The sequence below is a fragment of the Lutra lutra genome, chromosome 1, assembly GCF_902655055.1.
Source record: "Lutra lutra chromosome 1, mLutLut1.2, whole genome shotgun sequence".
NCBI classification, from domain to species: Eukaryota; Metazoa; Chordata; class Mammalia; order Carnivora; family Mustelidae; genus Lutra; species Lutra lutra.
This window is the reverse complement of record NC_062278.1, coordinates 216,240,111-216,267,171: the sequence shown is the minus strand read 5'-3', so window position 1 is coordinate 216,267,171 and position 27,061 is coordinate 216,240,111. Positions and strand designations below refer to the sequence as shown.

The 27,061-nt window shown below is 50.6% G+C and overlaps 1 protein-coding gene across 1 annotated transcript; it reads left to right on the top strand.

The window, feature by feature from the left end:
* Positions 1-26,359, top strand: LOC125085061 (complement C3-like). The gene is made up of 41 exons (XM_047703194.1): positions 1-190; positions 314-521; positions 987-1,161; positions 1,353-1,423; positions 1,526-1,614; positions 1,694-1,776; positions 2,016-2,103; positions 2,837-2,939; positions 3,044-3,164; positions 3,430-3,545; positions 4,188-4,331; positions 4,413-4,619; positions 4,847-5,047; positions 5,579-5,743; positions 6,019-6,148; positions 7,032-7,109; positions 8,883-9,080; positions 9,235-9,346; positions 9,633-9,721; positions 9,826-9,965; positions 10,357-10,563; positions 11,502-11,553; positions 11,731-11,817; positions 11,980-12,183; positions 13,213-13,288; positions 13,728-13,896; positions 16,683-16,778; positions 16,948-17,101; positions 17,955-18,127; positions 18,296-18,454; positions 19,864-19,923; positions 20,830-20,920; positions 22,160-22,205; positions 23,260-23,347; positions 23,663-23,749; positions 23,965-24,070; positions 24,455-24,544; positions 24,913-24,999; positions 25,087-25,176; positions 25,286-25,421; positions 25,867-26,359. Exons 1-41 carry the CDS (start codon positions 120-122, stop codon positions 25,997-25,999), a joined length of 4,980 nt encoding a protein of 1,659 aa, XP_047559150.1. The 5' UTR covers positions 1-119; the 3' UTR covers positions 26,000-26,359.
* Positions 26,360-27,061: the final 702 nt, after the last annotated feature.

The following is a 27,061-nucleotide window of genomic DNA, read 5'->3' as shown; positions in this document are numbered from 1 at the left end:
TGGGATTCCCTCCCCACGCCTGTTTAGATATTAACTGAGCCAGAAGAGGCCAAAGCAAACAGAGCAGACAAGAGGACAGGTGTCTGTGGCCTGGGGCTGCACATCACCCCCCTACTGCCATGGACGTGACCTGGCCTGTGGGGTTGATTCTGCTCCTCCTGGGGACCCCTCTTGCCCATGCTGAGCCACTGTGAGTGTGGGAAACGGAGGGCCGCTTCCTGTGTGATTCCCTGCGCATGCGCCTGCCTTTCCGACGCTGCTTCCCCCACTTGAGTCCCACCGCCCCCATGCTCCTGCGTTTGTCTACTGGCAGGTACATCCTGGTGACCCCCCGAGCCCTGCGGGTCGGCGGCCCTGAGACCATCCACGTACAGGCTCACTCGGACTCCCAGCAGTCCCTCAAAGGGACCCTCGAGGTGAACCTCACCGTATGGGACTTCCCCATGAAGAAGACAGTGGTGGCTAAGAGCCACCTCCTTCTCTCAGAAGCAAACAACTTTATGAAACAGGCGTCCGTGACGGTAGGTGACAGGCCAGGATGGGATGGGTGGCCGCAGAGGGAAGCTCTGGGTCAGCGGCCAAGGATGGAGAGGGGCAGACTCCAGAGGGACTCCCCACGAGGAACACTGGAGAACAGAGGCAGGGTTTGGATATACTTACTGCTCCTCTTATGTCCTGTCCAGTTAGAAATCCGAAGTCCCCTGAATCCGGGCTCCAAGAAGGGCAGAGATCAGCCTCAGAGATCTCTGTGAGAATTAATAAGAGGCGCCCTCTGCTGGTGGCTTGGGACCCGGACTGTGGACTGGATTGCATTCCTACTGTGGCGGGGCGCCCTTGTGTAGGAACAAGCTGCAAGGCCACCTTGCTCCCAGCCCCAGAGCCAGAGGGCCCCCATTCAGTTGTTTCTCCCAAGATCTGGTTCAGGGTTTTGCTCCCAGGGATGGGGACCTCAGCAGAGCCTGAAGAGTGTGGACCTCTCTCCCCAGATCCCCGAGAGCCTGATATACCCCCCACAACCAGGACAGCAGCATGTCATCATCCGGGCAAACTGGGCACCCACCTCGACCACTTCATTCATGGAGAGAATAGTCCCAGTGGCTCCCCATGCTGGCTACATCTTCATCCAGACAGACAAGCCTCTCTACACCCCTGAACACTTGGGTAGAGCGTCCAGGCACTTGGCCTAGGGCAGATGCTGACTCTCATTCCCCGCCTCCCCCAGTGCCTGTCATATTCCACCTCCCAAGGTCACCCTCTGCCCAAAGACCCCTATATCCCAATGCCCAAGATCCTAACGACTACCTCCCTCTTCAGATTCTATCCAGAACTCAGAGTCTTCCCTCTCCCTCCAGTTCAATACCGGGTGTTTGTTGTGGACCACAAGATGGATCCTGCCCAAAGGATATTCACTCTAGACATCAAGGTGGCCTCTCCTGATGGGAGGGTGGATCCTACTGGGTAGACCCCTGAGGTTCTATCATGGGCAGAAGGCCTGGGGCATGAACTACACCCCCTGTCCCCACAGAACCCGGAGGGGATCACTGTGATCAGCCAGAATCTGCTAGCCAAGGATGGTTTCTTCGCAAAATCCTTTAAACTCCCACAGATTGTCAGGTGCTCTGCTGGGAGCCCTGTGGAAGGAGGGTTGGAGGCTTTCCTCAGTCTCCATCTCTTCTAATTCTCTGTGTCTCAGTTTTGGGACCTGGAGCATCGAAGCCAGTTACCAAAGTGCAGCCAAGCAGAAGTTCAAGGCAACCTTTGAAGTCAGGGATTATGGTGAGTAGGGTGTGATGGGCAGGGCAAGGTGGGGTATGCAAGACACGGGGTTGGAAGTGGAAAAGAGGGATCATGGTGCACCTACTGTGTGCTGGGGCCTAAGCTGGGTGCTGGTGAACAGAACCATGTGTTCCAATCCTTGGGGATTGCAAGAGTCACTGAGGAAATAGTAAGCAGGGAGGGGACAAGGAGGGGGACAGCAAAATATGGAGGGTGTCCACTGCCTTTACCCCACCCAGTGCTCCCATCATTTGAGGTCCAGCTGAAGCCAAACAAGACTTTCTTCCACCTCAACGATGAGGCTCTGGGTGTGGACATCAAGGCTTGGTAAGTCCCCTTGTCCCCAGCCTGGCCAGAGGACCAGGAATGCCAAGAAACTGAATGGGTAGAGAAGCAGATTACTTCTATGGCATTTAAGGTATGGTAGAGGTACTCGCTGCCACCCATGAGGTATTCTTGGACACCTACATTGTTTTGTGAGGTTGTCCAGACCACATCTGCCACATGTAAGTAGTACAGACCGTTCCTTCTGGTCTCTGGGTTGTATAGGACATCTTGTCCACCGAATAAAGTCATGCCATGTCTCACAGCTCAGATCATCTCTGAAGGTCCACAAGGTTGCACAGGCACATTTGTCATCTTATGAAATTGTTCAAACCATCTCCACAGTACTATGAGGTTGTACAGACCATTTGTCTACCTAAGGTTGTAAGGGCCCTATCTGCCACTTCTTAACACTATGCAGACTGTCCCTATAGCTTGCTACGCATGCCCCCTAGTCTGCCTGATGAGGCTTTAAGGGCTACCTCCACCATCTTGTGAGGTTGCACAGGCCACATCTGCAACCCAACACAAAGCTTTATGGAACACATATATCACTTCCCAGGGTTGTGTAGGTGAGCAACGAAACCTTCTGAGTTTCCAGGGGCCACCTCTGCCCCTCCCAAAGTTTTACCACCATCCAAGCAGCCTCATGAGGTCCTACAGGACATCTCTGCAACCACATGAGTTTGTGTAGGTGATTTAGAGCCCAGTGGAATGACCCTCCACCCACCCTCAGTTATGTATTCGAAGAGCCAGTGAATGGACAGGCTCTGGCCATCTTCGGGGTGAAGCTGCATTCCCGTCGGATGACCATCCAGAGCTCCCTGCAGAAAGTGGAGGTAACTGAGTCTTGACCTCACCCCCCACCTAACTTCCCCCTCCACCAACTCTTTTCTACTCCCCAAGAAACCATCTCCTCTTCTCTCTCTCATTCTGAGAGCAGATTTCTGAAGGCCTGGGTCACGTCTCCCTCCAGAAGAAAACACTGATGTCCACATTCCAAGGCCCAGAAGAGGACTTCATTGGGGCCTTTATCTTTGTCGATGTCACCGTGTTCTCTTCAGGTGCCATCTTTACCCAATCTCCTGGCTGAAGTCAGGACAGTGTCCTTACCCAAACTAGACATTCCACCCGTGTGACCATGGGCCACCTCCCAGCCTGTTTCCTCATCAGAGAAATGCAAAAATGCCAGAAAGGCTGGAAGGAGCTGAGATTGTGTTACTATTTTTCCATGTCCTTACCAAGACAGGCTTCCCATACCAGCAGCTCTGTCACTCTCCCAAGAAACTGAACCTCCTCCATAGACCTCACAGTCCCCTGTCTCTCCAGGGGGTGAGATGGTCCAGGCTGAGACCCCAGGGGTGAAGATTGTCCGGAGCCCATACAACATCAAGTTCATCAGGACTCCCCAGTATTTCAAGCCTGGGATGCCCTTCCACGTTAAGGTCAGAGTCTGACTTCATTCCACCTAGGGACTCGGAGCTCACTTCCCCTAACAGACCCCTCTCAGGAGACAAAAAACCACACTGGACTCACCTGTCCCCCACAATACATCTGTTTGAGAACTGAATCCATCATGCCTCTCAGACCAATCCCAAGTCTCTCTCAAGTCTCAACCCAAGTTGCCCCAAAGCACTGTGATGGCTCCATAATTTCTCTGTGGGGTGCTTAGTGGCCACAGTGAGGCTAGAAGGTGGTGCACCGGGAGTTATCTTTAGGCTACATTTGCACAGCAAGAATGCTGGTTTTACATACATTCATTTGGGGTGACTTTGAGAAGTCTGATGGACATTAGGAAAACCAGAGACATCCTTTGGTGCCAGTCCTACTAAAGACTTCCCCAAGCCTTCCTCATCTCTCCATTCTAATCCCTTCCACCCCCATTACCCCAGCACACCAACCGCTAGGGCCACCACATATGATTGCACACTGCAAAAACCTAATATGTATGGTTCCCCCAGTGTTGTTCAGTGCACAACTTGTACAGCTATACAAGGCAGTCCTGTCCAGATCAGATTCCCAGTACCCACTTCTCATACCAGGCCACCACAAGGCCTGTCTTTCATCTCACCCCTATTCTACCTCAGGTCTTTGTCTCAAATCCTGATGGGTCCCCAGCCTCTGGAGTCCGTGTCCGATGCCAAGATAAACGAGACCGAACCTCAGCCAGTGGAGAGGCCATTTTGACCATCAACACAAATGCAAATAATCAGGAGAAGCTCCCTATCCTGGTACCAACCTAATGGGGTAGGGGTGGTGGAGCTGTGTGAGCTAGAAGAGCTGGAAGTTTACTTGCTCATCACTCTCCCCAGGTAGAAACTGAAGAACCTCTCCAGCCAGAAGAGCAGGCTTCAGCCAATATGACGGCTTGGCCTTACTCGACTCAGGGTGGGTCAGGAAACTTGTTGCACATTGAGGTGAAGACAGTCGCAGACGTAGGCAGCAGCGTCTACCTGAGCCTTGTCACAGGACATCAGAATCATAAAACCAAGAAACAGATCACTCACTTCACCATCCTGGTGAGTGGCTAGGACTAAAACTTAAGCCAAGGAATGATTTCCCTGGAACATCCCTGGCTAGCTGGTTTGGAGAAAACGTGAACAGTGGTGTAAGGGTGGGAACCATTTGGGGTGGCCTCAGACTAAGGAGTGAAGCAAAAGAACTGTGAGTCTCCCTTGTGAGCTGAGATGGTCTCCGGAAAAGGTTGACCCTACCCTTCTCATTCTTGTCTTCTCTTATCTCCAAGGTTCTGAGTAAGGGCCAGATTGTGGATGTCAAACATCAGTTAAAAAGTGACCACACAGTAGCCACTATTGATGTTACTTCAGAGATGCTGCCCTCATTCCGCATCCTGGCCTTTTATTTACTGCCCAGGGGAGCAGGTCAGGATCCTGAACTGGTGGCCGACTCCGTATGGGTTGATGTGAACGACCGATGCATGGGGACGGTGAGCCAAATTCCTTGAAGTTGTACATTACCATCATAAAGCTTGGATGGGCAGAAAAGTCTGTCCAAGTTGAAGGGCTCCAAGTCTAGGGACGGGGAGAGGAAGAGGAGATGTGCCCTTAAATGCTCAGCCTAGGTGGGGCACCTGGGTGGCTCAGTGGATTAAGCCTCTGCCTTCGGCTTGGGTCATGATCTCAGGGTCCTGGGATCGAGCCCCACATCGGGCTCTCTGCTCAGCGGGGAGCCTGCTTCCCCTTCTCTCTCTGCCTGCTGCTCTGCCTACTTCTGATCTCTCTCTGTCAAATAAATAAGATCTTAAAAAAAAAACCATAAAAAATAAAAAAGAAAAGAAAAAGCTCAGCCTAGGGCATGAAGACTATGCAAACAAATGTGTGGAGTTGGGATTGGCCTGGTGAAGTTCCTGGATGCTTCATCAGACCCATAAGGAGCATAAACTTGAAAGTGGACTTGGGGAAATCCCTTGGTAGCATATGAGGGCCTTTTACTGACATCTCTCTTTTTCCTGGGTCAGCTGAATGTTGGTTTAAAGAAGGACAGACACTACCAGATTTCTTTGAAACCCAATAGCAATGTGGAGTTGAAGGTGACAGGTGATGAAGAGGCCACAGTGGGGTTGGTGGCCGTGGACAAAGCTGTTTATGTCTTGAACAGTAAACACAAGCTCACACAGAAGAAGGTGAGAATACATGGGCTTTGGGCCAAGAGGTTACCTAGAGGTTCTAAAACTGGGGCTTCAGCTTCTTCAGCTGTAAAGTGGGCAACAATGATGGTTGCAAGGATTCAAGGATTCAAGGAGCTAGTGCACAGCTAGAGATTGGAAGGTGATAAGAGCTCAATAAATGGGAGGTGGTGTGAGAATTATTATTTGAGCCAGCAATTTCAGTGCACATTGCTCCTTCCCTGAAAAGGCCACCCAGGCTCCAAAGCTAGGTTCCTATCTTAAACCCCCAGGTCTGGGATATGGTGGAGGAACATGACATTGGCTGTACATCGGGCAGTGGGAAAGATGGACTTGCTGTGTTCAAGGATGCTGGCTTGGACCTGAAGATGAGCACAGGGATGCACACCCTGACAAGCTCAGGTACAGGAAGGAACATGCCAAGGGCAGGGTGGGTGGGCAGTGCTGTCTAGTGGTTAAGAACATGAGGTTTGGTGTCAGACAGGCTAAAATCTAGGAGCATCCTACTTATCATGAGTCAGTTACATTTCCTCTCTGAAGCTCAATTTCTCTGTCCGTAAAATGGAGATAATAATAGAAGTGACTCCCTATGTCTTAGTTAAGATATAGGTTTGGCCATGGGTATCAGAGATACAAACTAACATTAGCTTAAACAAGGTAGAAGTTTATTCCTCACTCAGTAACAGTTCTGAGGTCATTCTGGAGCTCAAGCTCCTTCTAGCTTGTTGCTCTGCTACAAGATGGCACCTCGTCAGGACCTCCTGCCAGGCAAGAGTATGAAGGGAAGTGGGAAGGGGAGATACTTTCCCAAATCTCATTTGCTGGAACTCAGTCATGCAGCCCTGCCTAGGTACAAGGGAGGCTGGGAAATGTAGTCTTCATTCTAGAGTGATATGCAAAAGAGGGAGGTTTAGTCCCCATGGATGAAGGGGGAGAGTGAATACTAGGGACAACTAGGAGTGTCTTCTTTCAGCTATAAATAATGATATCAGTAACAGTTTCTATTTACTACAAGCTGTGCTAAGTACTTTTATATGAATCATCTCATTGATAGGACTATGATTATGCCAATTTACATGGCTGGAGAAATTAATGCCCAGAGAGGTTAAGTGACTTGCTGAAGATTGCACAGCTTTTAAGTGGTGAATCATGAACATGAGGAGGTTACAGGATTAAAAGAAATTATGCTTAGAAAGCACTGGGCATTCTGTCAGCACCCAATAAATATCAGAGATGTTGATAATGATCTTGATGACAGTGACCCCCTCATTCTTCTGACCCTCAGACTGGCAGTGCCCTCAGAGTCCCCCTGCCAGCCGCCGCCGCCGCTCTCTGAAGAGGCTGGAGACCAAGAGGAATGCAGGTCAGAGCTAAAGCTGGACATATCCCTCCTGGCTTCCTAACCTACTGTATTCATCAGGGCTTAGAAGAGAAAAACTGAAACCGCTCTAGGTACTTCAAGCAGAGAGGGAGGGATTTAATGATGGGAGTTTGGTGCTTTCAAAATCATTAGATAGTCTGTAGGAGTGGCTGCTTGCTGGAACTCAAAATCACCTCACTGCAGCTTTGTAACGTGTGACATCTCAGGAAACTGCTGCCCATATCTCTTACGATGCTGGTGGGTAAGTAATGAAGTGCAGAAATGTGCCCATTACAAAAACACACATAGACTGGGGTTCACCCTTCAGCTACCACTGCCAGGGAAAATGACCTCCACCTCTTCCATCCTCCAGATCCTACACAAGAGTGTCTCGGTGGCAGAACCTTATCTCATCTAGAACCCTAGCGGCAAGGGAGTCTGGGAAATGCAGCTTCAAGCTATCTAGGCTCTGTGATACAAAAGCGAACATAGACAAAAGGAGAGATGGGTGCTGGGTGCCCGTGGATAATAACAAACCTGCCATCCCCAAGGCCAGGGTGTGGACCAGAATAAGAAGCTCTGAGCCTGGGGTAAAGGGAAGATGGGAGGCAGCACTGAGTGGTGTTGGAAGCATGGGTTCTGCAAATACTAGATTTTTCCGTCTCCTTGAGCAATGCTCATGACTTTGTGAATCTAAATAAAGAGAAAGTAAGTGAAACCTAATAGAAATTGAGGTAAAACCTTGACTTTAATTTTGGTATTAAATTGTGCTAACCCCCTGGGAAAAGTTCATAATATAAGCTCTTGTTTTATTTATGATGAGTTATAAAATTTAACTATAATTATGTTAATAGTAAACAATAAGAGTTTTTAATTGCTATATATTATTTATTTATTTATTTATTTATTTATTTATTGTTTTCAGGAGAGAGCAAGTGTGAGCAGGGGGAAGAGCAGAGGGAGAGAAAAAGGAAAAGAATCTCAAGCAGACTTTATGCTGAGTGCAGAGCCCCATGCAGGGCTCAATCTCATGAGCCTGAGATCAAGAGCTGAGCTGAAACCAGGAGTCAGACCCTTGACCAACTGAGCCACCCAGGTCCCCTGAATATTTTTACCTTTAAGTGTATTCCTTCAGTTTCCTAACTTAGAAGCATTCAACTTGACATCATGCTTTATAACATGGCTTATGTTTTGATTTAAAAAAAAAATACATAATGGAAATCAGAAGTTGAAATGCTGGGGCGCCTGGGTGGCTCAGTTGGTTAAGCTTCTGCCTTCAGCTCAGGTCATGATCCCAAGGTCCTGGGATCAATCCCCACATTGGGCTCCCTGCTCAGTGGGGAGTTTGCTTCTCCCTCTCCCTCTGCCCCTCTGCCTGCTTGTGTGCTCTCTCTCTCTTTAATAAATAAAATCTAAAAAAAAAAAAAATAGAAGTTGAAATGGCATCTCTAATATGCAAACATGGCATTACCAATCCCTGTCAAGAAGGGACAGGAGGAGGAGGGGGAAAATGAGAAGCAGCAGCAGCATGGATTCTAGTCCCGGCTCTGCCACTTGGGAGCTGTGTGACCATGGGCCAATGAATTAGACTCTCTGTTGCTTAGCTTCCTCTTCAGAACCCAGCATATGGGTTCAATGTGAAGCTTTGGGAGGAAGATACAGGCAAAGTGCTGGGACCAGCATCTGTCTGAGTTATGGGTAAATAGAGACCAGGTGTACGTGGCATTGAGGTAGATGATTCCAAGTTTCCTCTGTACCTCTACCTCTGGCCCACAGTGAACAAGTTCGAGACAGAGCTGGAGCGAAAGTGCTGTGAGGCTGGGCTCCAGGAGAGCCCCATAGGGCTGTCATGTGAAGAGAGGAAACGGCATGTCCGCCATGGGCCAACCTGTGTTGCTGCTTTCCTGAGCTGTTGCCGTCTGTCTGAGGCCCTGAGTCAGGAGGCTCGGGAGGAGCAGCTGCTTTTGGGGACATGTGAGGAGGCCGTGGTGGGAGGTGGGGGTGTGGGGGTTGGGGCTTGCCTGAGGGGCATGAAGTCCTGTGGGACAAGTCATGGAGAGATATGGGCCACGAGGGGACGGGGTGGGAGGATGCATCGGAGACACCGCCCCACATCCTCTCCCTGCAGCGGATGAAGATGAGGACTTAGGTGACATCTTCCTGGAGGACCAGCCTATCCGAACCTTGTTCCCTGAGAGTTGGCTCTGGAGAAAGTTTGAACTGCCAAAAAGTACATCAAGGTAGGACCACAGCCCCCTCGTCCCTGGCAGCATCTGGTCCCTGGCCCTTCCGGGCATCAGTGGATGTCAGTCAGAGCCGGTGCCCCCAATGGTGACACTGAGCTCAGTACAGTCACTATAACCTCCCTGGAGGGGGATATAAATCCCAGTGGTTCCCCCCCAAGGACGACCCTCTAGTGATGATGTCTCTGATAGGGTGACCCACTGACCCCTGGACAGTGACTCCCCAGTGCAGAGGCTCTAACCACAAACTCACTTATGCCCCCCCTTCCCCCACCACTTCCAGAGGCATCTCCCACTACAGTTTTCCTGTGAACGTGCCAGATTCCATCACCACGTGGCAGTTAGTGGCTGTCAGCCTCAAGCCTGGAAAAGGTGAGCCCACAAGCCCAGGGCTGAGAAGATGGGAGAACGGTGGTCCTGCCCAGCCCCGGGACAGCTGGCCTCTACCTAATGCCCACATACCCCCCGGGCTCTAGGTCTCTGCATCTCAGACCCCTTTGAGCTGACAGTTATGAAACCGCTCTTTGTGGATCTCAAGTTGCCCTCCTCTGTGATCAGGAATGAGCAGGTCCAGATCCAAGCCATGCTGTACAATTTCAGGATGGAGCAGGTCAAGGTGAAGCCTGAGCCCTCCCCTCCTCTCAAACTATCCATCAGTGTGTTTTATAAAGGGGTTGGAGTGTGTCCATTATTCAGAGTGGTCAGCCAAGTGGTTGCCCTTTTGAAAAGCTCCTGGGGTATTTTCTCATTTAAAATGCACAATAATCCCAGCAGATGGCTGCTATCATTGCTTTTGGTGTACATGTTAGGAAACTGAGACACAAAGAGGTGAAGGGGCTTTCCTGAGGTCACACAGCCCATAAGTGGCAGACAGGCCTTTGCTCTTAGCCACTATGCTGTGCTGTCACCTCCTTGGGATTTTCAGGGTGAGGAGAGGGAGGTAATTGTGACTAGGGTCCTAGACGACCCCATGCATCAGGACCCCCTAATTGCCCACCCTGCCCCAGGTCCATGTGGAGTTCCCCTACAAGGAGCCACTGTGCAGCGCGTCAAAGCCAGGAGCCCCATCCCGCCAGGTCGTGATCGTGCCCCCCACCTCCTCCAAGATGGTGCCCTTTGTGCTTCTACCACTTGAGACAGGCAAAGTGGATGTGGAGGTCAGGATCAGGACAAGTGAGGTTGCGGACCACATAAGGAAGACACTTCTGGTCAAGGTAATGGAGGCCCCCACCTCTTGTTACTGGTGCAGACAGTGGGGCTTCCCCGGGGGTCCCCAGCTGTGATCACAGGACCGACAGGTGTGCCCAGGATCAACAAACAGAGCTCTCAGATGGGAGTGAGGGGCAAGAGAATGGATTTGAAAGTTCAATCACAGAGCCTCCACTATGGGACTTGTTGTCACAGTGGGTTCAAGCCTTGTCCCTGCTGTGTGACCTTGGACAGTTTACTTAACTTTTCTGAGCCTTTGTTTCCTTATTTGCAAGGTGTGATAATCATCACACCCACAGCCATGAATAATAATCAGAGAGCTGTGAAAATTATATCTCATATCTGGTTGTGCACAACCCATCAATAATACTTTTTTTACTTCTCTTATTTACTTAACTTATTTACTTAACAAACACATGTTCAGCGCTTATGATATAAACGCTGTAAGAATAGTAACTCGTTGAGGGCGCCTGGGTGGCTCAGTGGGTTAAGCCTCTGCCTTCGGCTCGGGTTGTGGTCTCAGGGTCCTGGGATCGAGGCCCGCATTGGGCTCTCTGCTCAGCGGGGAGCCTGCTTTCTCCTCTCTCTCTCTATGCCTGCCTCTCTGCATACTTGTGATCTCTCTCTCTCTGTTTCAAATAAATAAATAAAAATCTTTAAAAAAAATAAAAAAATAAAGAATAGTAACTCGTTGAGCCATCAGAACAACCATGTGAAGTAGGAACCTTTTATGGATGAAAAAACTGAGGCACAGAGAGGTTAAGTAATTTGCCCAAGGTCACACAGCTAGAACATAGAAGGGTTGGGATTTGAACCCACATATTTGGGATCCAGAGTCTGTGCTCTTTACAGCTAAACAATGCCTCCTCCTACTGTCATTGTGATTGTCATCATTACTATTACTGCTGTTGTTTTTAACTTGCTTCATCATTGCCTCTCACAGGCAGAAGGGCAGATACAGCAAAGATCCCATAGCATCCTCCTGAACCCCCAAGGTTTGTGGGGTCTGCAGGGAGCATGTGGGATCCTAGGGCCACATCAGGAGGGAGGGAGGAGCTGAAATGAGGGGGTCCAGCCAGGTGGGCAGTACAAGCTCCTCCTGGGTCTGCACATCCTGAATTCCACAACCCCAGAATCTGCTTGTCACAGAAGGTTGTGTTGGCTTAACCTAGGTCAAACCCAGATGGAAGTAGTGCCAAGACAGAACCTTTTCAACATGGTGCCCAATACAGAAGCAGAAGTGTTTGTCAGTGTCCAAGGTGCTTGGGACAGAGATGACGCCTGGGGGGAGGGATCTGGAGACCAGGGAGCCCCACGCCTGCCTGGGCACAGGGGGAGGAGGGGCTGGGGTGTCCATGTAGGGTGATCCGAGAGCCATGGTGGCTTAGGCCATTCCTGAGATGATTCTGTTCATCTGATAGGGGACATCCTTGGCGAGACAATCCTGGGCACCCTGACACCTGGAGAAAAATGGCAGCTGCTGAGGGTGCCGACTGGTTGCCCTGAGCAGACACTAAGCAAATTGGTACCTGCGGTCATCCTGACCCACTATTTGGACACTGCTGGCCAGTGGGGCAAGGTTGGAGTGGAGCTCAGGGAGCAGGTGATACAGAACATTGTCAGAGGTGAGAGGGGTTTCCTCCTGGGACTCTCTGGAAAGGTAGCTGGGATACCCCCAGGGTTGGGTGTGGACCCCACGGGACTCTCCCTGACAACAGCATTCATATTCCGACTCATCTCCCAGGATGCAAACTGGTACCAAGTCCCACCAGTACCCCTTCATCTGGACCCCTCTCACAGGCTACAGTCTGACAACAAACACCCTGGTTTACCCCCAAAGCAGGAGCCCCCAAGTTCTATTATATCCAGACACTGTCCTAGGTTATACCCAGGGACATGCCTTGGGTTATACCCCTACAGAACTCCCAAACAGACAGCTCCAGAATAATCCCAGGTGGTGGTCTCCCCATTACACCTTTCCAGGTTATATCCACACCTCCCAGGTAACAACCAGAGATGCACAGCCCTAGTTATACCCAGACAGAGACCCTCAGGTTCATCAGAGCACTGACCCTTCTTCCCAGTTGCACGCAGACACCATCTCTCCCTCCAGGTGCTCTCAGCCATAACCCTCAGGTAACACCTTGACACTCTCACCGCCAAAGTTACTCCCAAACAGTAATCTCCCAGGCAACTTTCAGGTCATACTTTAGTAGCAACACTCAGAACACACCTGAGAGGTATCCCCAGGAGTAGCTTCCCCTAAGCCACACAGACACAGTGACACCCCTAATTTACAACCAAGAAACAACCCCCAAGGAAACTGCCAGGTAGCGGCCCCCAGAGTACCCCCTTTCCTGGGTTCCATCTTCCATGATCCATCTGAGCAGAAATTCCTAGTCATACCCTTCGATTGCCCAGGTTACTTGCAGATGACACTGGACACTGGCTCCCACGGTCACACCTGGACCCCGCAGCCACCTCTAGATACACCTAGACAAGTCTCCTCCTATGGTTACGCCTCGATAGGAGGCGCCCCCAAGCCACACCCACATCTTGCCCCCCCCATGTCCATGCCTGATGACTGATTCCCCTTTACGGCCACACCCAAATGCCGAATCTCCCCGAAAGCCTTCCTCCACCCATCTCCCCAGGTTACACCCACATGCTGACCCACCGGAGTGCACACGGCACCTACCACATCAGCAACGGACACCCAGGCAGCACCTGGTGAGGACGAGGATGTCGGCAGGCCTGCCACCGCCACCCTGAATGAAGCCCAAGGGACAGCCTGGGACTTGATGACCCCAGGGGCACCCATGCGGCAGGGGCTTGGGTCAGGCAGCCTTTGGGCCAGAAGGATTGCTACTTGGGTTTTACCTGAAGGATTACCCGGGAGTTTATGGTTCGGGGGTAACTGTGGGGGTGATAGTGTCCGGGGGTTACCTAGTGGTCGTTGTTGAGAGCACCTGAATAGAGAGTTGGTGTCTGAATGTCAGAGAGAGGGGTTAGTGTCCATGCCGGCCGACCTGGAGAGCAGCAAATGAATGGTCAGTCTGGAACAGTCTGGAGCAGCAGGTGGGGACTCCCCTTAGTGTAGACGCCCCTGTCCTTGAATCCCCTTGGCTGCCATTCCCAGTCATCACCCATCCCATCTACCCCCGGGCAGGCTCACGAGCTACGTGTTCCGGGTCTTTGCCCTGGCCTACCCTATCATGACGACCAGCACGCTTGATCTGCAGTCTCTCTGTGCCACTGCCAACTGGATCATCACCAAGAGGCAGGCAGAGGACGGGCACTTCTTGGAGAATGGCCCCGTGATCATGGCATCGATGCAGGTGACCACTGCCCTCCCTGTTCCTGGGCTATTCAAACCCAGGGCTCTGTGCACTATTAGGGGGACCCTCAGCCCCCTGACCTGTTTGCAGGTAAAATGAGAACAGGAAAAAGCCAGGGCCTGGCATCCAGCATCACATCTCCCTGCTCTGGACCTCTCTGATCTCTGTTACAATGTCAGAGAGGCTGGGCACATCTGGGACCCTGTCCCTCTCTCACTCCCACTTCGAGCAGGCTCCAATCCTGGTTCTCTTCCCTCTGAGCTGAGTCTTCTCAAACCCCCAGCCAACATAGCCATCCCTACCAAACATTCCTGCACATTAGCCTCCAGAAATAGCTTTCAAACAGTCTGGGATGTCTCTCCCCTGTTCAAACACCTTCCATGGCTCACAGTTGTCTATGACAGTATCTATTATATCCCTCTCTTCTGTATCTCCCCCAAGACTTACCCCCACTCCTCCCTGATCACGGATCCCTCCAATTCACTGTCTTTGCTTAAGCTGCTCTCTCTGCACGGAATAGCCAAGCCCCATCCCTTTTGCTTTTCCTTGGCTGGCCAGATTGTGTTTTCTCTTTAGATTTAAGCTCAAACCCACCTCCTCCAGGGTATCCCCTGAATGCCAGCCCTGTGCTTGTCTCTATTATTGTACCTACCACAGTAGGGGTGTCATTCAGTCATTCAACAGACATCTATCCAGCAACTGCTCTGTACCAGGCCTTGTCCTAGACAGAGGGGAGACATAGCAGTAAATAAGACACTTACAGCCCCTGTCTTGTAGTACTCACAAGCTGGGGTATGGGAGGAAGATGGAAGTTAGCCAAGTAATTACAACAAATGATTATTTACATCACAACTGTGCTGAGTTCCATGGGAAAGAAATAACAGGAGAAAGTATTTAATAGGGGCCATGCCTGGTCAGGGAACCGCCAAAGAGACAACAAAGAAGCAACCTGAAGAAGGGATAGACATAGTAGAGGAAGAATGGAAAAGAGAGCTCCAGACAAAGGGATCAGTACATGCAAAAGTGCTGAGGCTTCGGGAGGTCTGAGGGAAAGGAACAGACCAGAGCCCAAAGATGGGAAAGCAGGTAGCCTGTCCTGATGCCTGAAAGGGAAGAGAGATGCCAGGCCCTAAAACCTGCAGGGTCTTGGACCTTGGTGAGGATTTGAAATAATCTGCTCAAGGTTTGCTTTCCCTGCACTGTGAGTCCTTCCAGTTGGGGGAAGCAGGCCTGATTCATCATAGCTGGCAAATGTTTGCTGAATAAAACTCTGGTTGAGTGCATAAACCCAGAAAAGACAGATTGCAACCCCAGATGAAGGGAGGAGTTAGGGGGGTTGGGAGGCCTGACAGGAGCCAGATGCTGTACAGGACGGTGGCACAGAGAGGGGTTACAAACAGGGTTCACAGACTCACAGAAAGGAGTTTCTTCCTACCAACAAACACTTATCAGGCACCTACAACGTGCCGGCACTGCTTTAAGCACCGCAGACCCTTCTCATGGGGGGGGGTGTTTTTGTGAAGGACAGGCAATGGGCGTGAGAGAAACCTAAATGGTGTGGCATGCATGGCAGAAGTGACATAGGGAAAGATGCAGGGAAAGGTGAATCAAAGAGATGGGATGTCATTTTGGGAGGCTTCATGAAGAGATGATGTTTGTTAGAGACCTGAGGAGGTGAGGGAGCAAGTCATGTGGATAATCAGAGAAAGAGTGTTCCAAGCGGAGGAAACACCATGTGCAAAGGTCCTGAGGCCAGAAGTGTCCACTATGTTTGAGGAACAGCGAGGAGGCTGGGACAGAGTGAGCAACCCTGGAGGACAGGAGGAAGAGGAGAGCTGAGGGAGGGGGTGGGACAGATGGTGCAGGACCTTTGGGCTTCAGGGAGGGCTTGAGCTTTTCTTCTGAGATGGGACCCATGGAGGCTTCTGAACCAAGGAGGGACACAACCCTATTCAAGAGTTCACAGGCTTCACTGGCCACCGTGGGAAGAAGAGACTGTGGGGTGCGAATTAATTCTTTGGGGCTCTTGTAAAAAGTACCACAAACAGGATGGCTCAAAACAACAGAAATGTATATTTTGTCACAGTTCTGGAAGCTAGAAGTCCCAGATCAAAGTGTCAGCAGGGCCATGCTCCTTCTGAAGGCTCTAGCGGGAAATCTTTCCTTGTCTCTTATGACTTGATGGCCTCTGGGCAGTCTTTAGCATTCCTGAACTTCTAGCTGCACCACTCCAACCTCTGTCCTCATCCTCATTTGCCCTCCTTCCTTCTCTGAATCTTCCCATGGCCTCCTTTTAAGACAGGAGTCACCAGGTGACTAATCAATCAATAATCTAATCAATATGACCTCCTACTAATTTAACTAATTACATCTTCAAAGACCCTATTTCCAAGTAAGATCAGAGGTTCTGAATGGACATGAATTTTTTTTGGGGGGGGACATTATTCAACCAATGGGAAGACCATCTCTCTGACCATGACTTCCCTCATCAGGAAGATAGAGCTGCTGAAAGAATGCTTTGAGATAGTGTAGAGTTTACCACATCACCTTCGACGGCTGTTGGCTTTGGTTGGTAATACAGACCCTACACAGGCAAATCTTGAGGTGGTTCCTCCTCCTTCTCTCTCTCTCTCCCCATCCTGCTTTTGGCATCCTCCAGCCCAGAGCTGAGCACCTGGGAGCTTTTCAAGGTCACACAGGGGAGCTTTTCAAGGTTACACAGGAGATGTTGGGGAAAGTCTTTCTAAGACACTAGGGGGATCATGGGTGTGATCCTGCCTCCACAGGGCGGCTACCGAGGTTCTGAAGCAGACATATCCCTCACAGCTCTTGTTCTGATTGCCCTGGATGAGGGGAAGGACTTGTGCCACCAGGAGATACCGGTAAGACCCAAAGAGGAGTGCAGGCTCTGCAGAGCCCAGCCCTCTAGATCCTCTGCCCAAAGGAAGTTCCCCCATCCTCATGTCCCTCCCCGTGCATCCCTCTCTTCCAACTCCTAGATGCCTTCCCTCTAATGGCCCCCCTTCTAGTTTGCTCTCTCTAACTTTCTAGAATTTGCCCGCCAGCATGGAACGAGCCCGTAGCTTCCTGGAGGAATGCCTTCCCAAAATTAAGACAACCTTTGCCGTAGCCATAGTCTCCTATGCTCTGGCCCTCACCAATAGCCCCCGAGCCAATGACCGCCTGGACAGCTTCGCCAGCCGTGGTGAGTGTGGGCCACTTCTTAACCAGCTGTGTGTGAATCACAGTCATGGGGGCAGGGGAGGGGAATTGTGTGATTTAAAATTCAGCAATGTGTGATTCCTCACTTTGCATTTATTGCGCATCTATGGTGTGCCAACTCTTGAGTTCAGATTCTGAGAAATCAAGGTGGACAACACTAATATGGTCCTTGCTCTCAGAGGTCCTACTACCCTGGGGGAGCAGCCAAAAGACAAACAGATCAACTACAAACTGAGATAAGCACAGAGATGATAACATATAAGATGGGTGGGAGAGATGGAGAGGGAAGAGGAGTATGGATTGGAGAACTGCCAAGGCCTCTCCAAAAAGAGAACTAACTCCGTAGCTGGAATAAAAGATAAGAAGGCCCACCTGTGTGAAAGGCCAAAGACATTCCAAGCTAGGAGAATGGCATGTGCAAATGTCCTGAATTGGGAAAGTGCTTGACATGGTCAGAGATGGAAAAAAGGTCATAAAATGTGGTTAACTGAGAGGGTCTGCCTCCCTTGGCCTGCCCAAGGATCCTTATCCCATCCTCCTCCAAGTCAAGAGGAATGGAGTTAGGAAAACTCACTTGCAGTGGAAATGGTGGGACTTGGAGGACCTTGAACCTTAATTTCCCCATCTCTAAATAGTTAGAGTCCCTGTCTCCTAGACATCTAGGACATATCTGTTCCAAAAATAGAATGTCCATATGCCTCCTCAAAAAGTTTCATATAAAGTAAGTGCTCAGTAAAACAGTGGATGAGAAAATTGGGGCCAGATGACACAAGGAGAGGACAGGTTTTGGTGAATGGGCCCAGTTTGGGAAGACAAAGTGGTCATCCATCTCCTAGATAAAACCCACTGGCCCCAGAACAAACTGGACAGGAACTCCCTGTACACCATTGAGGCCACGGCCTATGCGCTGATGCAGAAGGTGGTGTTGGGTCGGCATAATGAGACGCACGCCATTGCCAAGTGGCTACTGGAGAAGCGGGAGCTAGGCGGAGGCTTCAAGTCCACCCAGGTGACCCGGGCCTCAGGAGGAGGGGGTTGGGGAAGGAACGCTAGCCTAGGTGCTGACAAGGCCAGCCCACCGGAAGGAGCTTCCCGTGGTGCTGATTTGCCACGGGGCGGGGCCCAGTCCGGGGGCGCTGTCAGTGGTGCTGATGTGAGGCCCCACCCCAACACCTAGACCACTGTGGTGGCCCTTGAGGCCCTCACCCTCTTCCGCAAAGTTGTCCCTTTCGATGGTGGCCAGGATCTCAGGGTCCAGATAAGCGTGCCCAAGAAAGCCGTGGACTTTGAGTGGATCATCGATCAGAGCAACGCCTACCATCTGCGGTCAGCAAAGGTAGGGCATGGAGGGGCTGACAGGAAGGTCATACAGAGGTGGCACTGGGGGTGAGGCCAAGAGTCATGTCCCTGCCAGTGTCCCTCTCTAAGATTATCTCACAACCAGTGTCTATACTGTCAATGTATTGACTCATTTATTCCACCATTTCTTTTTTTTTTTTTAAGATTTTATTTATTTATCTGACAGAGAGAGAGAGATGACAAGTAGGCAGAGGGGCAGGCAGAGGGGGAGGGGGGAAGCAGGCCCCCCGCTGAGCAGAGAACCCGATTCGGGGCTAGATCCCAGGACCCTGGGACCATGACCCAAGCCAAAGACAGAGGCTTAACCCACTGAGACACCCAGGTGCCCCTATTCCACCATTTCTTGAGCACCTGTTGTGTGTCAGTCACTTTCCTGGGCAATGGGGATGTATTATGAAGCCTCTGCTCACAGGAAACTTACAGTGTAGAAAGAAACTAAGACAAAAACTATTTTAAGCTTTCTGGACATATGGAAAAGAAATAATGTGTAAAGGGGGAAATACCCTGGGTGTGAGGAAGAAGGTAATCACGATCTTACTCCATGGAGGAAGTGATATTTACCTCCAATTCTTTGACCCATCTTTACTGAGCACTCACTGTATGCCAGGCACTATTGTAGGTACTGGGAATATAGCCATGAATAAGACATTTTAAAAATCCCTTTCCCTGTAGAATTTTATATTTTAATGGGTGAGACAATAAAGAGATGTGAGGAAGTAGAATATGTAGTGTGTTACATGGTGGCAAGGGCTATAGCTAAAAATTAAGCAGAAAAGGGGGGATGGGAACATTAAGGAGTTGCAATTTTTGATAGGAGGGGCAGAGAAGTTCTCTCCAAGATGGTAACATTTGAGCAAAGACCTTAAGGAAAGGAAGAAGTGAGGCTTGTGGGTATCTAAGCAGAGGAAATAGCAGGTGCAAAGGTCCTGAGACAGAAGCATCCCAAGAATAGCAATGGGGCTTAAGCAGAGGTGATGGGAATAGATGTGAATTAGTAAAATTTTTCTCTGGTTGATAAAGGAAATGTATGATGGAAACAAGAGTAGATGCATAGATGCCAGGGAGAAGAATCTCGTGGTGGCTCCATGCACAAGAAACTCTGCAGACACTGTAAAGTGGATGGATTGAACAGATGTACATTAGAACACAGCCTGAGTTGGCAGTAGTAATTGATCTGTGACAGTGTAGACACGACAAATGCTCTATCAAAAAGAAAAAGTAAAATAATCTATGTGGAGTGAGGGGGGCAGTGAGTCACTAGACCCCAAGTTAGGGAAATCACTGAAGCCTCATTGCCCACGCATGTTTTCCTCCCCAAACCTATTGCATTTGAGCCATGTTTTGCTGCTTCTTGTGTGCTCAAATCCTCTTCTTGCTTCCGTTCAGTTCTCTGCCCAGGATGACCTAGAGATCAAAGCCAGTGGCAGTGGGAGAGGCACAATTTCGGTAAGTCTGGTGTCCCACCACGAGGTTCTTAGCTGGAGGACCTCATGTACAACCACCATCCCCCTTGTTGGTGGGAATAGAGGCAGTTTATTGCAAGACAAGATTGAAATCAGCAATACTTTTAGCTACCATGTAGGGCACTACTATTTACTAGGAACCAAGTTAAGGACACCTCAAAACCTGCCCCTAGAAAGTTGGTAAAAATATGGACTCCATTTAACAGGTGGGGAAATAGAGACTCAGAAAAGTCTTCACTTGTTATAAGTCAAGAGTCAGGAGAGGTAGAGGCCAGGGGTCTTTGGACCTGTCTGCCCCTTCCATGCTGAGTCCCTGAAGGGATGTTTCTTTCTTCCCTCCCCTCAAAGGAAGATTGTCCCTCCAGCATGCCCACCAATGCCCAGAGGATGACTCCCCACTTCCCCCTCTGCTATATCTTCTGGCTCCATAGCCTGTGGCCCAGGAGAACAGAGCTCTTGTTCACTGAATTTGAGCAACTTGTTTTCATATTTCTGGCAATGGAGTCACAGTTGAATCTCTGCCTTTGTTGTGTGACTTTGGGCATGTCATACTCCCCATGAGCCTCTGTTAAATCTGAATTAAGTGAAAGTAAAAATTCAGTTCCTCAGTTGTGCTAGCCACATTTCAAGTGCTCAATAGTGACATATAGCCAGTTGCTACCATATAGAGAGCACAGGGAGAATCTACTTCAATTACTACAGAATGCCCTCCTGCAAGGAGGTGGTCTAGACTCTAAAGAGTGTTCTAGTCACTGCACCCAAGAATGTGGGGGCACGCAGACTTCGCTGTGAATTATCCACAGGGACAGAACCTGGATAGGCAAGGACTGGAGTGAGGAGGAAGGGAGTAGGTGGAAATGGTCTCTTGACACCTTTCCTTCCCTGGCAGATCCTGACCATGTACCACAGGTCCCCAGAGTCCGAGGAGGACACCTGCAACCTGTACCAACTGAATGTGACTCTCCATAATTCCTTGAAAGGTGAGCCTAGACCCAAAGATTCCCAGACCTTCTTTTTTATTACTTTATTTTAGGTTTCATTCAGTAAGCACATGTATTGCCTTATTCGACTTTTCAACAAGTATTTATTGAGCACTGACTATGTGTCTTGCCCTGTTTCTGGACCCTGGAACACAGGCATGAACAAGAAAAAATACCCCACATTCTAGTAGGGGGAGACAAACAATAATATAACAATAAATACATTATACTTCTACTGCTATTTACTTATAACAATCTGCATTATAAAAAATAAATATATAGCACACTAGTAGGTGATGATAAGTACCACAAAAAATAAAGCAGAAAAGGTGATACACATGTGGAGGAAGTCCAGGGAAAGATCTCTGAGGAGGTGGCATTTGAGCTCAGATATGAAAGAAGTGGAGAATGAGCCAGGAAGGATCTAAGGGAATAGCATTCCAGGCAGGCAGAACAGCAGGTGCAGAGGTCTGGAGACAAGAATGAGCTTACCTGGTTTGAAGAAGCCATTGTGGCCAGAGAGGAGCAAGGGGTAGGTTTTAGGAAAAAGAGTTGGAGAGATGATGGGGGCAGACAGTGCAGGGATTCATGGGCCATAGTGAGAACTTTGGGTTTTGCTTAGAGTGAAGAGGGAGCTATAGAGGGCTCTAAGCAAAGGAGGGGTATGACCTAGCACAGGTTTGCACAGACTATAGAGGGCAAGGGCAGAAGCTGGGAGACCAGGGAGGAGGTGACGACACTGGTCTTGCAGGAGATGATGGGGGCTGAACTGGGATAAGGGGCTGTAGAGATTATAAAATATGAGATTCTAGAATTTCTAGTCTGGGGTGCCAAGGAAGAAGAGACAGGGCTCTGCCATTGGGAGCTCACTGTAGGGATGAGGGGAATAAGCCTCACCAGCCCCAATACTTGCAGGCTTTGGCTTGGATTGCATTTCTAAATAATAATAATAGTAGTAGTAGTAGTGGTGGTGGCGGTGGTAGTAGTAGTAATGGTAGTAAGAGTAATTGACAGTTATAAAGTACCAATAAGGCACTACATTAGTGCTTTATTGTATTAACTCAGTTAATTCTACAACTCTGCTGGGTTGGGAATATTATGCTCCCCATTTACCAATTAGGTAACTAAAACATAGAGAGTTTAATGAGTTTAACTTGCCCAAAGTCACACAGCAGAGCCAGGAATTGAACACAGGAAGCTGTGTTACCCAGCCTCTAAACTCCTGCCTTCTCTCTGCAGATAATAAAAACGGGGAAGAGACCTTCCAGCTCCGGATGGAGACAAGGTTAGAGCACCCGGATCTTGGGCGGGGCAGGAGGAAGTCCTCACTTCCTTGTATCCAGACTCCTTACCAGCTCTCCTTATGTCTTGAATGGAGGGTGGAAATCAGCCAAGCTTCCTTCTGCATGCTTGCCCCTTCATTCTACCACTCATCCTGCCCTCCCCTGCCCATCCCCCCTGGCCTCTTCCCCTGCCTTCCCATGCTTGTCTGCCATCCTGCTCCCCAATCCTGTCCCTCAACCTGCTATGTCCTGGTGGGCTCCATCACGGCAAACCTGCTCCATGTCCCAGATGCCCAGGACTGATTCCAAGCCCACAGCTCTCTCTGCCCTCATCTTCTCAAGACATCCCACCCCTACCCCAGTTCTGCCTTGTCTCCCAGATGCCTTCATCCAGTTCTGCCCCAGATAAAAACATGTGTTGAGCATCTACTGAATGCCAGGCTCCGTTCTAAGAACTGAGGGCACAGCTGTGAGCCAGGAAGCTCTCCTCTGCCTGGTAGAGCTCACAGCCTATCAGGAGAGACAAACAATAACAAAATAATCACCCAGAATCAATGTAAAATGACAACTGTGATAAATATGGCAAAAGAGAGATCCCAGGAACCATAGGAGAGCAAATTAGAGAATGACCTGGTGCCTGGGCAGGAGAAGGCTTCCCAGAGGGAGTGATGGATCAGTGGAAATTGCAAAGATGCAAGGATGTTTCAGGGCGGAAAGAGGAGTGAGGACTCCATCCAGGCTGAGAGGACAGCATATGCCAAGGTCCAGTGCAGGAGAGAGACACTTAGAAGCAATCACATGAAGGCTGGGCTGAGAGGAGGCAAAGCGGAAGGGTGAGACAAGGCGCCTGGTAAAGGTTGTTAAGCAAGGAAGCAACCCATCAGATTCCTGCTTGCTAAATCTGTAAGCTTGCTGGGGGCAGAGGAGTAATGGGGAGATCCAGGAGGAGGCTGCTGACTGCATTCATCCAGGCATGAGATAGATGATGGCAGTAGGAGCATTGGGGGAGAGGCAGGAGGAGAGTGGGAAGAGATAATGCAGCTGTGAAATCCCCAGGTTCCTGGGAAATCGAGAGGCCACAATGAGCATCATAGAAGTCTCCCTACTCACTGGCTTCTACCCCAACGAGAATGACCTCAAACAGGTAATGTAGGTCCCACCTGCCTACTCCTGAGCAGGGTGGGGATGCCCTAGCAACATCACACATTCCCCGTGTGAGCATGGCGTTCAAGGCCCCCAGATTAATGCCCCATGGTCCGTAGCCATGATACACCTGATTGCCTCCCTCCATGACCTTAGACAAATTCTTGCCCTGATTGTGCCTCAGTTTCCCCGACACTGGTGTTGATGGGACAAAGGCTGGGAGCTTGAGAGTTACTTCACACTGACCAGAGCTCCTAGAGCTGGGAACCTCAGCGGGGGGTCTCTGACAACCTGCAATCCTCACCTTCTGCCCCAGCTTACAAGTACTATGGAGATGTATGCCTTCCACTATGAGATCAAGATGAATTCCACTGACAACACCGTTGTCCTCTACCTGGATAAGGTAAGGAAGGCTGGCTGTCCTCCTCCAGAGGCCTATGGGCAGCCCCGTGGGCAGAGAATCCACAGTCAGCACCTTGGACAGTGTTGCCAGAGAACCACAGGGTCTGAGGACAGCTCCCCAGGCTGACACGTTACCAGTGTTATGGCCAAGGCCCTGTGGTCAGTGCCCCGTGGTCAGTGGCCCTGGTCAGCTCAGACAGGATTCCCTCTCCCCAGCTCTCCCATAAGGAAGACACCGTGCTGGGCTTCCGGATCCACCGAATGCTGCAGGTGGAGTTCCTGCAGGCCGCCCAGGTCACCATATATGACTACTATGAGCCTTGTAAGCATGGGTAGGGGTTGGGGGTTGGAAGGGTATCCAGAGAGGGGACTGTGAAGCACTGGGCCAGGAGGGAGAGATGAGGGGCGGGGCCAGGAAGAGGACTGAGGCGTGGCTGAGAGGGGTCTGGGCAAGGGGAAGTGGGGAAGAAGGGTAGAATGGTCCTGAAAGGGACCGACATGGGCGTGTGATAAGGGGCGTGGCCTTCCCGGCAGGTCGAAGTTGTGGGGAGTCTGGAAAGGGGTGGGAGGGAGACGTGACTGGGCGCGGCCTGCGGCAGGAAGAACAGAGTCTTCAAGGGGGAGGGGCCTTCGGGCGGAGCCAGGGGTGCCCCAGCCCGCAGGGACGCTGGCCCAAGCCCACCCCAGGCACTGGCCCCTCTCTCAGCCCGGAGATGCAGCTCCGTCTACAACCTGCCCACAGAGCACTCTTCCCTGCGGAAGATTTGTCACAAAGATGTCTGCAGATGTGCGGAAGGTGAGGTCATGGGGACCGAGAGACCGGGGTTGCCATGCGGGGGATCCAGGAGCCCTTCATCACCTCCTGGCTGTCGTCTAGGCTGAGTTTAGACAGAGAGAGGCAGTGAGACGGGAAGACAGAGACAAAGAGAAACAAAAAAGGAGACCCAGAGACAGACTGACACGCACAGCCAGGCACAGCCAGAAATGGAGGGAGTCGTAAAGAGACTTGGAGGGGAGAAAGAGACCAAAAGAGACATGGAGGAAATGAGAGAGTACCCTGACTCAGAGACCTAGAGGTGGCTGGCCCGGGGCCAGATGGGGATGAGATGGGAGGAAGCCCCCTCCCTCAGCACAGCCAGAGCAGCTGCCTTCCTGACCCCCCAGAACAATGCCCATCTCCAAGGAAGAACACGGCGGGACTGCGGCAGGAGGAGCTCCAGGCAGCAGCCTGTGAGACGGGCGTGGACTTCGGTGAGTGTGGGAAGTGGTCGGCAGCGGGAAGAGGTCTGCCTGCAGGCCACATGCCAACAGGACACCCTCCTGCCCCCGCTTTCCCAGTGTACAAGGTCAGGCTGGAGTCTGTACAGTCCTCCGCCTCCAATCCGTACATCTATTACAACATGAAACTCGAAGACATCATCAAGAGGGGTACGTCCGAGGGGGCCGAAGAGGCAGCGCGGGGTTCTACCCTGGGGATCCCAATGTGCGAAAGGGCCAGACCTGTGTGCACTCACACGCTGGGTCTCCTCTCCTCCAGGTACAGACTCTGCCGTGTCCCTCACCAGGAAGAAGTTCATCTCTCACGCCACCTGCCACAACTCCCTGGGGCTGCAGGAACAGGAGACATACCTCATCATGGGCCACGCATTGGACCTGTGGAAAGTCAGATCTGCGTGCGTGGGGGCTCCTGCTGTTCCAGTACTCAGGCGGGGGCCCCCCTTCCCTACCCCAGTCCAGTCCCTAGTGTCAACAATTCCTATCAACACCTGTCACCTATCAGCAGAAGTCTCAGCTTTCAGGGCTGCCCTGAAGGGAAGTGTAGACTACACACTGCTCAACTCCAACTGAGGGGTGGGGAGTGAGTGGGACTCCATTCGCATGTAGATGTTGTAGATAGAAATTCGGTTTTCCAACAAAGAATCAGAGGAAGGGGAGCCTTTTCTAATCCCCAGCCATGCTGGCTACAGGCTGGGGGACCCAAAATGGCCTGGTGGAGTGAACATGACAGGCTGTGGCTCTGGGAGGCTACCTATCAGGGCAGAGGAGCATGGTAGGGAGGGCTCCATGCTTCCAGGTCCCCGGGGTCTCCTCACCCTCCTTGCCATGTCTCACCCACAGTTACATCTATGTCCTGGGCCACAAGACATTCCTCATGCAGTGGCCGGCCGATGGGGATGTGGACAAGAAGGAATTGCTGGACCAGCTGGAGAGATTTTCAGAATATATGAGCATTCATGGCTGTGAGTCCTGAGACTCTGAGGTCTCTACCACCCTCAGGAGGTTGTTTCCAAGCAGGCACAGGGCACTGGCCTTGACTCCAAATGATGAGCATGGAGTATCATACCCAAAGTCCGTATGTTTGTCCCTGCTCCAACATTCATCAAGGAACCTGACATCACAAGGACGTGCCTCCTCCCTCACCCTCCAACGGCATTTCAATTATACTGGCCTCCTTTGTGTCCATCCAACACCCAAGTTGATTCCTACCTCAGGACCTTTGCACACACACTGTTCCCTCTACCAAGTACATCCTTCCTCCAGATATATGCATGGGTTGAACCCTTCCCTTATCTGGACTTTCTTTGTCCTCATGGCTGAATAATATTCTGGAATTGAAGTGTTTAAGTGTTCCTTCCTCAGAGATACTTCCTTTAATAACATATCTAAAAGAGATCCCCCTTCCATCACTCTCTCCCCTTACCCCGCTTTATTCTCTCAATAACACTTATAAATACATTGTATATGATATTATCGGTCTGATTGTTAAATGGACATTTCTCCTGCCTTTACAATGTCGGGGCCATGTCTGTCTTGTTCACTGCAGTGTTCTCAGTTCACACAACAGGGGGCTGGTACACAGTAGGTGCTCAGGAAATGATTGTTAAATGAATGCATGAATGAATGAATTATGAATGAATTTGGTGCCCACCCTGCACTTGGTCCTGATGGAATATTTGATAAGGAACCCCCGGCAACTGGGGAGCTGAGACAGGGGCCAAGGGAAAGTGAACGAGTTTCATCATGTGGCCTGGGATGGAAGTGGGAGAGCTGCCAAGCCAAGGCAGAAACTCAGTGTCTCCAGGAAACCCCAAGTGCCAAGGGACTGCAAGGCACCCAGCATGGCTTGATCTTGGGGTCTCAATGAGGGACCAAGTTAAGAGGGAGAAAGAGAAAGATGGGGCAGGGAGGTTGCTGGGTTGGCTGACTTCATAAAAGGTTTTGAATCCCAGGCTAGAGGACTTAGTCATTATCAAGGGCAGCAGGGAGCCATGGAAGACGTTTGACCAAGAGAGGAGCTGACCAGCCCTGAGGT

Bases quoted from the DNA above. Each gene is read 5' to 3' on its own strand.
- LOC125085061 (XM_047703194.1), top strand. From the start codon at position 120: ATGGACGTGACCTGGCCTGTGGGGTTGATTCTGCTCCTCCTGGGGACC. The intron at 13,897-16,682 runs GTGACCACTGCC...CTGCCTCCACAG, and splicing joins TGATCATGGCATCGATGCAG to GGCGGCTACCGAGGTTCTGA. The intron at 17,102-17,954 runs GTGAGTGTGGGC...TCCATCTCCTAG, and splicing joins GGACAGCTTCGCCAGCCGTG to ATAAAACCCACTGGCCCCAG.